We start from the raw sequence: 14,549 nt of genomic DNA, 5'->3' as shown, positions 1-14,549 counted from the left end.
ATTAACTCTGAATATAAGAATATGAGAAAGTAAACTCTAATCAAAGGTGCAGAGGAGGGTCTGTACGCCCTTATCGGTTATATTATATGTTGGGCAATAAGAAATCAAATCTGAATATATACTATGAGTAAGCAAAGTAAACCGTATACACAGGATAGCCCCATCACTGTACACAAAATATAGCGTGATCGACTAATAGCGTATATTAATATAATAAATATAGAGTGATCGACTGAGTGATTGACAATAACCACTTTACATGTTTGTTTGTTTTTTTACACGCCTTCGAGGCCGTTAACACTTTGACTGCCGGGACACGTCTTTTCACGTCTTTGCTGGCCATGCTAAAGTTGCCGGGGGACGCTGTACAGCGTCCTTATATCAATATTTCAAAAATCTGCGATCGGATTCATATTCCCCCTCCGCTGGCCTGAGATCCACCAGCAGGACCCACTGAGCTCTCTGGCGGTTCAGGAGCGCCATCTGGTGGCCGATCGGCGCAATCGCCACACAGGATATTGAATAGAGGTTGTCATGACGACCGTAGTACTTCCGGGCGCTCGCTATGGTTCATGGGACTCTGGCTCGTCACGCTACACGGTGATCGATTGGCAATAACTCGATAAACAACATGATTTGGACGTATATACCATTATACAAGCTGGAGATGGACCGGGTAAAAATATATCCCATAATGATAAAATTTTTACTCGACGATGATCGCCCAATGGCGCGCGGAGACTGGGGTGAGTTTTAGCGTGTAACGTTACCGTCTTCGATACTAACTGCTATTATCAACATTTGACCCACATTAGATGATTGGTATAACGCTGCCCACGGAATTATAAACGCCCCCTCGCCCATCCGGTCAACATCAGATGACGTGTAGTAACTTCTAGAAGTACGTCTAGTTGGAATTTTTTATATCGCGCTGATTGCCATCAAACTGTATTTCATCATCAATATAATGCATTTGGGGCTATATATCACGTTCTGGAGAAAGCTGCAGAAAGAGATGAAAACATACTTATACATTAGACCATACTTTACTATGAATATGTGAATGAAAAAGTTTAACGTTGCTACACAATGAACAATACATATAGGACTTTGAATGGGCCCTAATAATGGCAATGTAGCAATAGAATTTAAAAAGTTATAGCCCTGCAAAGAAGGGGACTTTCTCCATAGACAAATAGCGCTGGCAATCTATGGTATATCATTAATTTAACCCAAGGCAACCAAAGTGTTAAGTGTTTGTTCACGTCTAATGTGTGTTAGCAGCACTGACGTGAGTGACAAGTAATCATGTCCTTATCAGACCTCAAACAAACAATGCCTCTTGGGTTGGAAATGTGAACGCAAACCAACCCCCCCCCGCCGCCAGGCAGCCTTTACATCCTGCTACATGAAACATTGACTGATGCGATGCTTATGGAAAAACCTTGTGATTTGAAAAGATATATACGCCGCGGCCTGTCAATAATACAACGTGCCGTGATGAATGCAGAGGAATCCCTTTCACCTGTCAAGGTCTTGAATGGAAAAGCGAGATCAAGCCAAGTTGCGTGACGACTTAACAAGGACGAGGCGAGGGGGGGTGGGAGAGAATAAGAAAGAGAGCGGACGAGAGACATAGAGGAGGAGAAAGAGAGCGGACGAGAGACATAGAGGATGAGAAAGAGAGTGGATGAGAAACAGAATGAGAGAGAGAGTGGATGAGAGAGAGTGGACATAGAGAAGGAGAAAGAGAGCGGACGAGAGACATAGAGGAGGAGAAAGAGAGCGGACGAGAGACATAGAGGATGAGAAAGAGAGTGGATGAGAAACAGAATGAGAGAGAGAGTGGATGAGAGAGAGTGGACATAGAGAAGGAGAAAGAGAGCGGACGAGAGACAGAGGAGGAGAAAGAGAGTGGATGAGAAACAGAATGAGAGAGAGTGGATGAGAGAGAGTGGACATAGAGAAGGAGAAAGAGAGCGGACGAGAGACATAGAGGATGTGAAAGTGAGTGGATGAGAAACAGAATGAGAGAGAGTGGATGAGAGAGAGTGGACATAGAGAAGGAGAAAGAGAGCGGACGAGAGACAGAGGAGGAGAAAGAGAGCGGACGAGAGACATAGAGGATGTGAAAGAGAGCGGACGAGAAACAGAATGAGAGAGAGTGGATGAGAGAGAGTGGACATAGAGAAGGAGAAAGAGAGCGGACGAGAGACAGAGGAGGAGAAAGAGAGCGGACGAGAGACATAGAGGATGTGAAAGAGAGCGGACGAGAAACAGAATGAGAGAGAGAGTGGATGAGAGAGAGAGTGGATGAGAGAGAGTGGATGGAGGAGAAAGAGAGAGAGCGGACGAGAGACGTGGAGGGAAAGGCTGAGTTCCCCCACAGTTGTCTTCACCTTGGTGCAGAGAGGGAGGGTGCGTGGGGGGGGATCCACTCAGAGAATGTAGCCAGCTAGCTAGCTATGATAAAATAATAATCTAGGGCAGCCTCTCCCTACATCTCCTCCTTAGAACATACACGCACACACACACACACATGTATATATACGCACAGTTGCACACACACACACACACACACTGCAGAGCACAATGTATCTTAGCCCAGGCCACAGCAGCTCTTCTTCTCCTTGCTCCTCTCATGTCGTCTCATCCTTAGCTAACCTAGTTCCTGGGGTTTTTGGCCCATTATCATAGCACCCTTTGTACACTCACAACTGTAAACGCTTGTAAACATGCAAAAAGAAATTTAAACGCTAGATGTCTAGCTCAAATGAAAGCTCAAATGAAACCCGAGGGGTGAATTCTTCATAGCATTCGATCACGGGACCAGTGTGGTCACAAACAAACAACAGGCGATTGTAATCAAATTAGCAGATGATTATCGTTAAATGATCGTCGTGTTGTACCGGCATAAAAAAAACGCTGTGACAACACTGTGACTAGAAGGGAGAACACGCAGCTACGGTAATCTTAGGTGGGAAAAGAAACGTGTAAAAAAAAAAACTGGTTGCTATGGTAACTAAATAACGTCTCTGTCTACACGCGTGACACATGCTACGATACTCGGCCCGCCTGATCTTCAATCTACGAAAGTCCAGCCCACCTTACTACGCCACTTCTCAGAGAGCTGCACTGGCTTTCCATTTTTGCGAAGCACAAATCTGCTTCGAGGTCCTTGACCTGGGCGTACAGCGAGGGGAACGCTGTACGCCTTCTAACCTCCAGGTCAACTACACACCCTCAAGACCCCTACGCTCAGACAGACTCAGACACACACTCCTATCTGAGCACCTGGGGGAGGGGGAGGGGGGGGTCATCAAAGCTATTCTCGGTCCTCGCTCCACATGAATGAACTCTCCGCCACAGTCAGGACAGCTGGCCAAACCTGGCCATCAGCTAAAAACACACCTCTTCAAACTATATCTTATTATCAAACAATAATAATAATAATAATAATAATAATAATAATAATAATAATAATAATAATAATAATAATAATAACCCTTACATACTGTCTTTTTACTATTATGTACCATAATTAGGGATGTCCGGGACACTGCATATATCGGTATCGGTTGATATCGGTTGATATCGGTATCGGAAATTAAGAGTTGGACAATATCGGTATATCGGTATCGGTAAAAAAGCCAATATCGAGCATCCCTAAATCCCTCTGATGAACGAGCCAGACGTAAGTCTTTTAGGTGAATGGAACGCACAGACGAACACGTTTTCAACTCCTCTCTCGTCTTTGTCCCCTTTTCTCTTCTCTTTCAGGTGCGATCGCTGGTTCTCCCTCCGGTTCCAGTAAGTACTGAGCAACAACACAGAGGACGGGACGTTCAGCCCTCCCTCTTTATGTCTCAACAACCTCCCCAGCACACACAATAACACACACACATACACACACACACACACACACACACACACAATAACACACTCACGCACACACACACGCGCTCGCGCACACAGACACGTTTTTGTTTCATGTATCATGATTTACATCCATCCATATCTCCATCTCTCTCTCTCTCTCTCTCTCTCTCTCTCTCTCTCTCTCTCTCTCTCTCTCTCTCTCTCTCTCTCTCTCTCTCTCTCGCTCTCTCTCTCTCTCTCCCCATCTGCTGTGATGTTCAGCTCGCTAGTCTAGGTCACTCATGTTGCCGTCTCCCCCTCTCGGTGCTTCGGCTCGGGTCCTGTATCTGCTTCATTATTAACAGGCCTCCCCGCTGCCGTGTGATTATTATTACATCCACACACTGTCTTCCACGGCTCTGCCTCTCCTACTTAGACCGAAGTCAGTGTCGTAGAGACCGCCGATGGACGGATGCAGCAAGAAAGGGGGGATGAGAGAGGCGGGGGGTTGAGAGTGGGTGGTGGGGGGCGGAACAGCGAAGAGAGGGATAGGACAGAGGAGGAAAATAAACAGATAGAGAGAGAGAGAGAGAGAGAGAGAGAGAGAGAGAGAGGGGGGGGAGAGATAGAGAGAGGGGGTAAGGGGTATGTTAGTGTGTTGTAATGCGGTGTGATTCCTGGGTGAGGAGCTTGGAGAGGCAGGAATAAAAGGGAATTTGATTATGGATTCTCTCCGTGGAGAGGCTCTCAGCCGCTGAGCTGTTAGGCAGAAACAATCAGGTAAGTAGCAACATCAAGCCCTACAGCGCTGAGCTCTACTCCAGTCCAGCCCAACAGACAAGACCATCAAGGACTCTGAACTGTGGATTTAAAGATCCCCTCCAGATGTATTTTAAGCCCTTAAAAATATTTTCTATATTGAATAACAATTGGTATAAATGTGTGTTTTTTTTTCTTTCAAATTGTTCAATAAACTACTGAATAATGGCTTAGGGGAATCTCTCTACACCTTTAGCCTCGTTGAGAATAACAAGGAGTCATGAATATGCAAATTGGCAACAATCTTGGACTTCCAAGTCAGCGGCGGCGCGTGTTGTTTGAAGACGCGTCGCTCGCTACCCGCTCAGCTCTCTGCGTGCGCTGAGGCCGAGGGTGTCGAGTTACCACATCGCCGTGATAGGTTGGACTTATTAGTGACATCACTAATCAGATTGCGGGAAAAGTACAGAGAAGCTCTCCCTCCCCAGGGGAAGAATGTGAAAAAGGCGCACTGGTGACAAGTTTTGCACAATTAACTATTTGCATCTGTCAAAGTCATGCCTCAAAAGGAAAGCTAGATATGTTAGATATGGATATTAAGAGATATTAGTAGGCCTACATATCATTCAGTACTAATAGAATATCACTTGCCAGCAAGCAGGATGTAGTTTTAAGCTTTTTGCGCCTTGGCTCACATAGTAGTGTGGTAGGACAGTGGCTCGGGAGGTAGAGCAGTCGTCTGGTGGTAATCCCATCCAGAGGTTCCTGGTTCGATTCCCGCTCCTCCCGGCAGCATGTTGAAGTGTCCTTGAGCAAGACACTTAACCCCTAATTGCTCCCAAAGAGCAGGTCGGCACCTCCGCCGTCGGTGTGTGAGTGTGTAAAAATGTGAGGAACAAATTGTAAAGCGCTTTGGATAAAAGCTGTTATATAACTGCACCATCTACCACTATAGTAGATAGGGCCTGTTTTTTATTTATTTTTTTATATTATTTGTTATCAACACCTTTAACTGTGCTTGTTACTACTAGTCACATCATCGCCTTCACACACACCTCTCACCCTCACCACCCCTGGAGCTGACGCCGAAACAGGAAGTGTCTTGATACCCACTACTGCCACCTCAGAAGCTGAGCGGTCCCCAGCTGTTACTGAGGAGCCCACCGCCGCCACCACTCAGGAAGGTGCGCAGTAGGAGTAGATTAGCAGTAGATGAGACCATAATAGACAGTCTAGCAGATGTATGCCTGAGACTGAGTGAATACTGTATGCTTTGTGTGTGTGTGTGTGTGTGCTCACATTCAGTTGACGGTGTGCGTTTGTGCCTTTATGTACTTCGTAAATGATCAATCCAGCAAGTCGTCCGAGATCTTAAAGGGGAACTATCTTATAAATGGCCTTTTTGAGTGTTTAGCATCGTTTCCTAGCTATGTGGACTTATATTAATATGATCTATGTCTCAAAATTCTCATATTGGCGCATTCTTCCAATTCTCCTCTCACAATATTCACCCTCACTGAACTGAGTCGTTTGAAAATGTGCCTATATGTGATGTCATATAGTCACTGCTGCATGTTAATGTTCAGGCGGACGACGCCGCTGCACAGTGGTTTAGGTGGCACCTGCACCTGCGTCCCAGGCTCAAAACGGCTCGAGATCTTGAGGTAGAAAAATGCTGTTTTTGAGGACTTGATTAGAAATACAAAACAATGAATAAAAAAAATATATATATTACAGAGGTGTTCCATAGACTCACAGGAATTGTGTAAAAGTGCCCAAATAGTGAAAGAAATAGTAAAATAGTTCCCCTTTAAAATGCACGTGGGCTAGCGCCCTGGCCTTACATGGTGGGGACATTAACACATTGGTTGCCAGCAAGGGGTGCGCTATTTATCGCTTGAGTGCCAGCGCTTTAGTCAATGAGAGGACGGGGATATTTGCGAACGCATAAACTATATCTTAAATTATGGCTATGTGTCTAATACAACCGTCGCTTATCAATGACTTGCTTGCAGTCAACATGTACGAAACGGATTGTTTTTTTATCAGTACATTTCCGTTTTATACCGTTTTGAATACGAGTATAGTTTTGAAGATTTCTAGTGATTCCAGAAAAATCCGCGAAAATAGCCCTTTACTGGAATACACAAAACACGTTGTAATTTTTCGGCCTATTTATGAATCGTTTTCAAATAAACGCTAGATTATCGATAGTATATGTGTACTTATGCACGCTAGAGAATGAGAGAAAACGGTGCTTTTTCAATGTATATGATGTATAGATTGGGGAGAGATGACCACAGCTAAAATGGTAGATCGAAATGTGCATGGAAGCAGGAGACGGTGATAGAACGGTGGTGGAACCAGTGGTTTCACAGGCACAGGCCGCGTCAGCAAGGGTTTTGTTATGAATTCCTTAGAAGAACATCTGAGATTAGAGTGTACTGTCTCCCAGGACAGGAGGGAGAGAGGTTCATCTTAATGAAACGTGAGTTTATTAGTGTTAAAGGTTATGCAGTTGTCATGACAACACGTCGCATGACAACCAGAAGGCGGGGCCGTCGTTGCGACGACGAACATCTATGAGTCGAACGGTGTTTCCGGGTGGAAGCCAGACTAAAATCTGACTGAGACTAAGAGGGAAGAAACCAGAAGAGACTCTCTCCTCTCATTGAGAGAGAGGGGGGGGGGGGGGAGAATGGCACATCACCAGTAGCTTCGGCTACCACGAGGATGGTCTTAGGCTAACGAACAGGCCTGAACACTATTGGACTGAACAGCAAAAGGACGATAATATGAACACACCGAAAGATCATTAGAAATATACTCTTCAAGGACAATACAATCTGTTAACATCTGAGCTGAGGTTTCTGTTTAGAGAAATAAAACCACGCTTTTCCTTGTAAGGTATTTCAGTGTCGAAGTGTCGAATTCTTACGGAAGTGGAGAAGTATTATGGTTTATGGATTGCACTAACGGGGGAAGATAAGGATCTTATCTACCAGTATCGGAGACGTCAGGACCATTAAAAGTACACAACGCAGAGGAATTGGATGGAGGGCCAAACAGACGAAGACTGGCCAGTTTGATCAGAATCTTACAGTTGGTGCCGTTGGGACCCGGATTTGCAAGAGATTAAAACAATGGGAACAGTTGGTTGTTGATGACAGCCAGAAAGCAAGAGATAAGAACAACGGATAAAGACTTTTTCAATAATGGGGCGACAGTGGACAACAGTCATCAATGTGTGGGAGAATCATGATCGAAGCAAAGCCGGCCAGCCCTGGGAGAGAGCGGCGAGTCGAGCGGTCAGGAGGCGAACCAGCGCTGTAGGGGAAACAGCGCTCCGATCAAAAATGTGAGTTCACTGTGCACACGGTTGTTTTGATTTTACGGATTCACTACCAGAATCTTACAAGAAGCAGGCTGAAAAATCGATTATCTATGCCCTGCCTGGCGCTAACGTTACGCACACACACACACATATGAGACATGTTGTGAAATCTGTGAAAAAACATCTGATTACCCCAAGACTGGTAAAATAAAGTCCTTACCTCACATCAGATGTTCTGCAAAAAGATTAATCCAATTCCTGATCGCCATTCCAAATATCGATCGCGTTTATTGATCCAACGTTAGACCTTGACACAGATAATCCATGCTGCTTTCGGTTGCCTCAATGAATGCAATAGTCTCAGGTTACATGGCTCAGAAGTAAAATGTGGAATCCGGAGTTTTTTTTCTTCATGCATTTCCATTGACTCCATTCCAATGGGTGCAATACCATCCGGGAGACGATAGGGGGCGGTATTTGCCCTTTCCGAGCCATTTGCCCTTTGATAACGTGAGGCTGGATGGATGAAAAATAAATGGATATCGCTAATAAAAGAAATAACGATTAAATAACAAGATTTCTCGTCATTGGCACTGGCATAGCGGCCAACAACAAGATTTCTTGTCGTTGGCACCCAATGTGTTAAAGGTGCTGTAAGTGGTATTCTTCTTTTGTTAAAATAAGTGTTATAATATGTTCTATTATAATAGCTCTACATTCCGACAGCCATCACTGATATAGAGTGACATGGGTCAGTAACACAGGTCTCCCAGTCCCTCAGCTCTGCAGTGGAAATACATTTCCTGTTATATATCAGTGATGGCTGTCGGAATGTAGAGCTATTATTTGAACATGTAGACCACGTATTTTAACAAACAAAAAACACCACTTACAGCATCTTTCATGTCAGACGTGGGTTGTTGTCTCTGCTGGAGAGAGAGTGTCGGCATTGGGCGGCTAAGTGGCGCAGTGGGCAAGGCGCTCGCCACTAACACAGGAGATGCTGGGTTCAAGCCCAGCTCTCTGCGTTGCTACCAGCTTGGCTGGTCGTTCATACTAACACAATTGGCAGTGTTAGGGGTGGGAAAGCTGGTGGGTGGGGATTGGACGTTGTGGACAGCGACTCCTACAGGTCGGTTGGTGTGCCTGTACAGCAGAATCAGGAAGTAACGGGGGCAGCGTGAGCCGCGTTACTGCTCGCCACTGAGAGATCGTGCTGTACAGGTGAAAAGATGTGACAGCTGCCTCCTCGTGTACCGGAGGGGACACGTGATGCAAGGCTTGGTCCTCACTGCAGCCGACCAGTGGGAGGCATAGTCTAGCAACGTTCGAGACAGGGGAGGGGAGAATTGAAGGGAGAATTGGCGAGGCGAAATTGGGATGGGAGAAAAAATAGAAAAATAAGGAGAAAAAGTGGATAAATTTTTTTTCAAAGAGAGTGTCGGCATTGAGCTATGGACAGCCGGACTTTATTTGTTCTGACTGACTAACTTTAAAGGAACACGCCAACATTTTGGGAAATTAGCTTACTGTCTTCTCCAGAGAGAGACAAGAAGATAGATACCAGTTTCCCCTCTGGCTGCACCTTATCCTAGCTTAGCACAATGAATGGAAGCGGACATGACCGGTTAGCCTAGGCATTGTCCAACTAACACCTCTCCCGAAGGCTAACCGGTCATATACGCTCATTGTGCTAAGCTAGGCTAACGTGCAGCCAGATAGCTTTCTACTGAACGCACAGAGAGGAAACTGGTATCTATCTTCTTGTTTCTCCCTGGAGAAGACGGTAAACAAATTTCCCAAAATGTTGGCGTGTTCCTTTAAGCGACCCAGAATGGACGTGAATACATCCTGTCAGCCGTCAGCATGTAAAGTGGTCCTCAAAAAGCTGCTCGCCCTCATGCTAAATTTAAACCTGCCATCGTGGCAAGAATGGCCCGCCTTGTGTTCTGCCCGGGAAAGCACTTAGGAGGTGGGAGGAGCTGGAGTTCCGGGACCACTGTGATGTCGTCTGACTTCTTTATTTTTTTAAGTTTAAAAAAAAATCCATTAAGAGCTTTTGTCGAAACAGCACAGCACTTTTGTTGTTTGTTAGGCTGACGGAAAGGAAGGAGCTCAACGTATTCAGTGATTAGCTGTGATTGAGGAAAGGCTGACAGAAGATGTAAAGGGTCGTCTAAAGAAAGCTACACTTCTCTTGTAGTGTCTGCAGTGAAGGACAGACAACTTCAGCCCCCCCCCCCCTCCTCCTCCTCCCCCCCTTGCTATAATCAAGAACATTATTCTGCCCCATTTCATTTTTACTGAAGCTGCACTGTTCCCGCTGGTTGCAATATTTACTCTTATCACATCACAGTGTGTTTTCACATCTAATGTAGGACACCAGTCACGAAGATTATTGAGTGATATATGCAAAATGATCGTATGTTTAGAGTAGTCCACTTGGCATGGACCTGACCTCAAACGTGAGAGAGCCTCGTTATCAGTCCGGTGTGTGTGTGTGTGTGTGTGTGTATAGTGTGTAGATATATGGTTGGCATATGGTGTGGCTCAGTGAAAACCATAAATCATCCTCATCCTCTCCCTTTCCTCCGGGGGATCCGAGGTCTGAGGTCCCAATCTCACACTGGAGCTGCCACCACTGTGTGCGCGCACACACACACACACACACACACACACACACACACACACACACACACACACACACACACACACACACACACACACACACACACACACACACACACACACACACACACACACACAGAGAGACACACACACACAGAGACACACACACACACACACACACACACACACACACACACACACGCACACACACACACACACACACACACACACACAGCACAAGTACAAGTACAAGTTTGGTGTCCAACCAGAGTGCAAATGTGACAGTAAAGTGCAATAGTAATATACAATGTACAGGTGATTAAACTGAGTACAAAATATACAAGTTAGTACTACTTAGTGTAGTGCTAATCAGATGTATGTACAGAGTTGTAGTATTAATATGTACAGCGATACAGGTATAAAGACAGTATGGTGGTAGTCATACTGGCCAGCAGCGTAACTAGTATGAGTAGTCTGTGCAAGTACAGACAGGTGTGGATAGATATGCGGTGAGAATACATATATATACGGTATATACAGCATACATTATATGTGGATATTAAAAAGGTGGGTTTTTAAGGCTTTTTAAAAGCATCACCATTCTGTGGTTGATCAGGCCCTCGGGTGATCAGGGAGATGGTTCCACAGGCGAACAGAAGGCCTGATCCCCCTGTGGTCTGGTGCTTGGTCCTGGGGGGGCACAGAGAAGCAGGCTGTTGCTGGATCTTAAGTTGCAGGTAGAGGTTTGAAGTCAGTAGTTTGAAGTCAGTCGTGAAGGAGACGGGGGAGCCAGTGCAGTGAGTGTAGGGTGGGTGTGATGTGATGGTGCTTTCTCATCCTCAGCAGGATGCTGGCAGCAGCGCTGGCTTGGTTGTACCGGAGCTTCTGGGAGACTCCTGCCAGGGATCCCGATGAAAAGTGCATTGCAGTAGTCCAGTCCTTGAGGAGATAAAAGCATGGACAAGTCTCTCAGCATCTGACAGGTTTAGGGTGGGACAGAGTTTGGAAATGTTCTTCTTGAGGATAGAAGGAGGCTTTGCACATACAGTATGTTTGATGTGGGCATGGTATGTCAAGTGAGGGTGGAACCTAGCGCCCAGATTGGTGACTAATGAAGAAAGGCGAAGGTTTTGGCCAGAAAAGGTGATGTGAGTTATGGGCAACAACTGGACCTGGTGTGGGCTGCCAACCAGGGGGGGCCTCAGTTTTGGAGCTATTTAGATGAAGGAAGCTGCTTTCCATCCAGGCCTTTATCTCCTCAAGGCAGGTGGACAACAATGAAGAAGCTGCAGACAGGGCTGGTCTGGTTTTTAGGTACAGTTGTGTGTCATCAGCATAGCAATGAAATTACATCCCATCCCAGGTTGATGACATGGCTGATGACATGACTGATAACATGCTTTATGACATGGCTGATGACATGGCTGATGACACGACTCATGACATGGCTGATGACATGGCTGATGACATGGCCGAGGGGGAGCATGTAGAGGCTAAACAGAACGGGGGCCGAGAACTGACCCTTGAGGGACACCGCAGGTGACAAGTTATGTTATGAACTACATTCCATTACATCATAGGCTGGGTCAGATCTAATCAACACTGATATCTAACACCTGTATTGGAATCACATAAACCTCTTAATTTATATTTCCTGATAAGAAAAACAACTGTATCATCATCATCATCATCATCATCGGTGACTCGAGTCCATTCACAGATGATGTCAATGTCATTTTTTTGTATGGAGTTGTATACAGTATGATATTGGGAATATGGAGGGCTCGGAGCCAGAAGGATGTTAATAGGGTATAACCTACTCTTATAGGAGAGCCATGAAATTATATTCCCTTCTCATTAACATCTAGTAAAAAAAAGAAAAAAGTATTTAATTATTTTTTACATTTCCAATTTTGTCTTTAATATCTCAGTGAAATACTTTTGGTGCGAGACTGATCCCATCAAGAGTTTTATTATGATGTATAGGCCTCATTTGAGCTCAAATGCCACATACTTTGTCCTTCTGGCTAGTAGACTAGAACACAGTGAATACATCTGAGAACAGACACAGAGGACACACCTTTCTTTATGGATTATACATTTTGCAAACCTTGGCATTGATTTGAGTTTTTTTTACCTGTCCTCTCCATCAATCAATTCCAGAATGACATTTTTCTCTATCCCGTGTTTTGTTTTTGTTCATGCTGGATTACCCATTAACACTTTCTGCACCAGCTGTTTTATCCATGTCTACCGCTAGATGGCCAGCTTAAATTAGTCGTTTCCGCAGTGTTTCACTATGTTTGCGAAGCTGTGTGTGTGTTCTGTATTATAGCTGTGGAGACAATAGTGTGGCTCATTTGACAGACACTACTTGTAGTGCAACATGGACATTTTTTTTGTTTCTACACACTGTAGTTTGTAGTTTATTACACGCTAAACATCGCGCATTTCCAAGATAATCCAGTCTTTTTTCATAGATTGCAAGATAAAACACGTTATGTGCAATAAGCCCAAATCGTTCTGGTTAATTCCCTGAACCCCCAAATACTCCCAAATCAAAGGTATATAACATGTACCTATGTACCTTCACAAAATCATCAAAACTGTGATCGTGTTTGCCGAGCATGTTTTACTGTGATCATTAGAAAAACACGTTTCAGGTTCGGTAAAATAGACATAGAATATACCTTATCTTACTTAGCCAGAATGTATTCCAAAAAGAATAATTCCAAGTGATCGCATCGCCATCGCGATTACCAGTGTATATGTCTATACACGTTTCGATTGTAAAATACGCTTAGGCAACGGAATTTCGAGGCGATCAATGTGAATCTCTGTTCAAGCAGGAGGAGGAGCCACGCCAATGCAATTCCAGTTCAGACACAGACAATACTGCCACCTGGTGATATTCGATCGGCATTGCAATTCCAATTTATACAAACAACCCAGGGATGGCTAGAATGACCCGGATGATGAATTCGAACGGGGATCAGAGGAAAAATATCAAAGGATCTAAAAACGTAATATTACATGTTTGGCGTTCAGCCGCTGGTCGAGCAAACACATAATATTACGTGATTGGCGCAGAAAGTGTTAAGCCTTTAAAGTAGACTATCTTTAACCCTTTCACTACCACACTACAGAAGGTTAACCTTTCACTACCACACTATAGACAGTTAACCTTTTCACTACCACACTACAGACGGTTAACCTTTTCACTACGACTCTTGGTAGTGAAAGGGGTAACCTTCTGTAGTGTGGTAGTGAAAGGGTAAACCCTTTGTCGTGTGGCAGTGAAAGGGTTATCCTTATGTAGTGTCGCAGTGAAAGGGTTAACTATTTGGTAGAGTGGTAGTGGAAGGGTTAAGGAAAGTAGCCTCTGCCAGGCTCACTGAGGAGGGAGCGAGATGGACTAGTGTGCTTGCTGTAGTGTAGTGTAGTCTGCCAGCCTCCCTCACCGCACTGAGCATGCTCTGACGAGGATTAACGATCCACTGGCTGATCCTGAGTCTGATCCACGGAGCCCTTCGCCTATTGGTCAGCTGGACATACGGGTGGGTGGCGAGGGGGGAGGGGGGCGGTCAGAGAAACCGAATCCTAAACCCCCTCTATAGATCTGTATCCAACCAGCGTTCACTACCCCAACATGACTCCAACACCTCTCCTGAGTCTGCTCTGCCAGGTCTCAGCGGGTGGAATGTGCACAGAGTACATAACAGATATAACAGAGAGTAGATAGACACACACACACACACACACACACACACACACACACACACACACACACACACACACACACACACACACACACACACACACACACACACACACACACACACACACACACACACACACACACACACACACACACAGTACATACAGTATAACAGATAGACTGCATACTGTATATAGACAGACACACACAGTACATATAACAGATAGACTGCATACTGTACATAGACAGACA

General features: G+C 45.1%; 1 protein-coding gene across 1 annotated transcript in view; it reads left to right on the top strand.

Moving 5' to 3' along the window:
• The window catches only part of LOC311237010 (netrin-G2-like), a gene marked incomplete at its 5' end in the record, with an annotated part of 56,643 nt that overhangs the window by 13,096 nt on the left and 28,998 nt on the right, over positions 1 to 14,549 (top strand). Inside the window, one exon of the mRNA XM_084324817.1 lies at positions 3,781 to 3,810. Within this exon, the coding sequence (XP_084180943.1) occupies positions 3,781 to 3,810 (30 nt within the window). The remainder of the gene's footprint in view (positions 1 to 3,780; positions 3,811 to 14,549) is intronic.

This window comes from Notolepis coatsorum, assembly GCF_963971535.1.
Source record: "Notolepis coatsorum genome assembly, chromosome: 11".
Lineage (NCBI taxonomy): Eukaryota > Metazoa > Chordata > Actinopteri > Aulopiformes > Paralepididae > Notolepis > Notolepis coatsorum.
The sequence above is the reverse complement of the archived record's forward strand: the minus strand, read 5'-3'. Positions and strand labels throughout refer to the sequence as shown.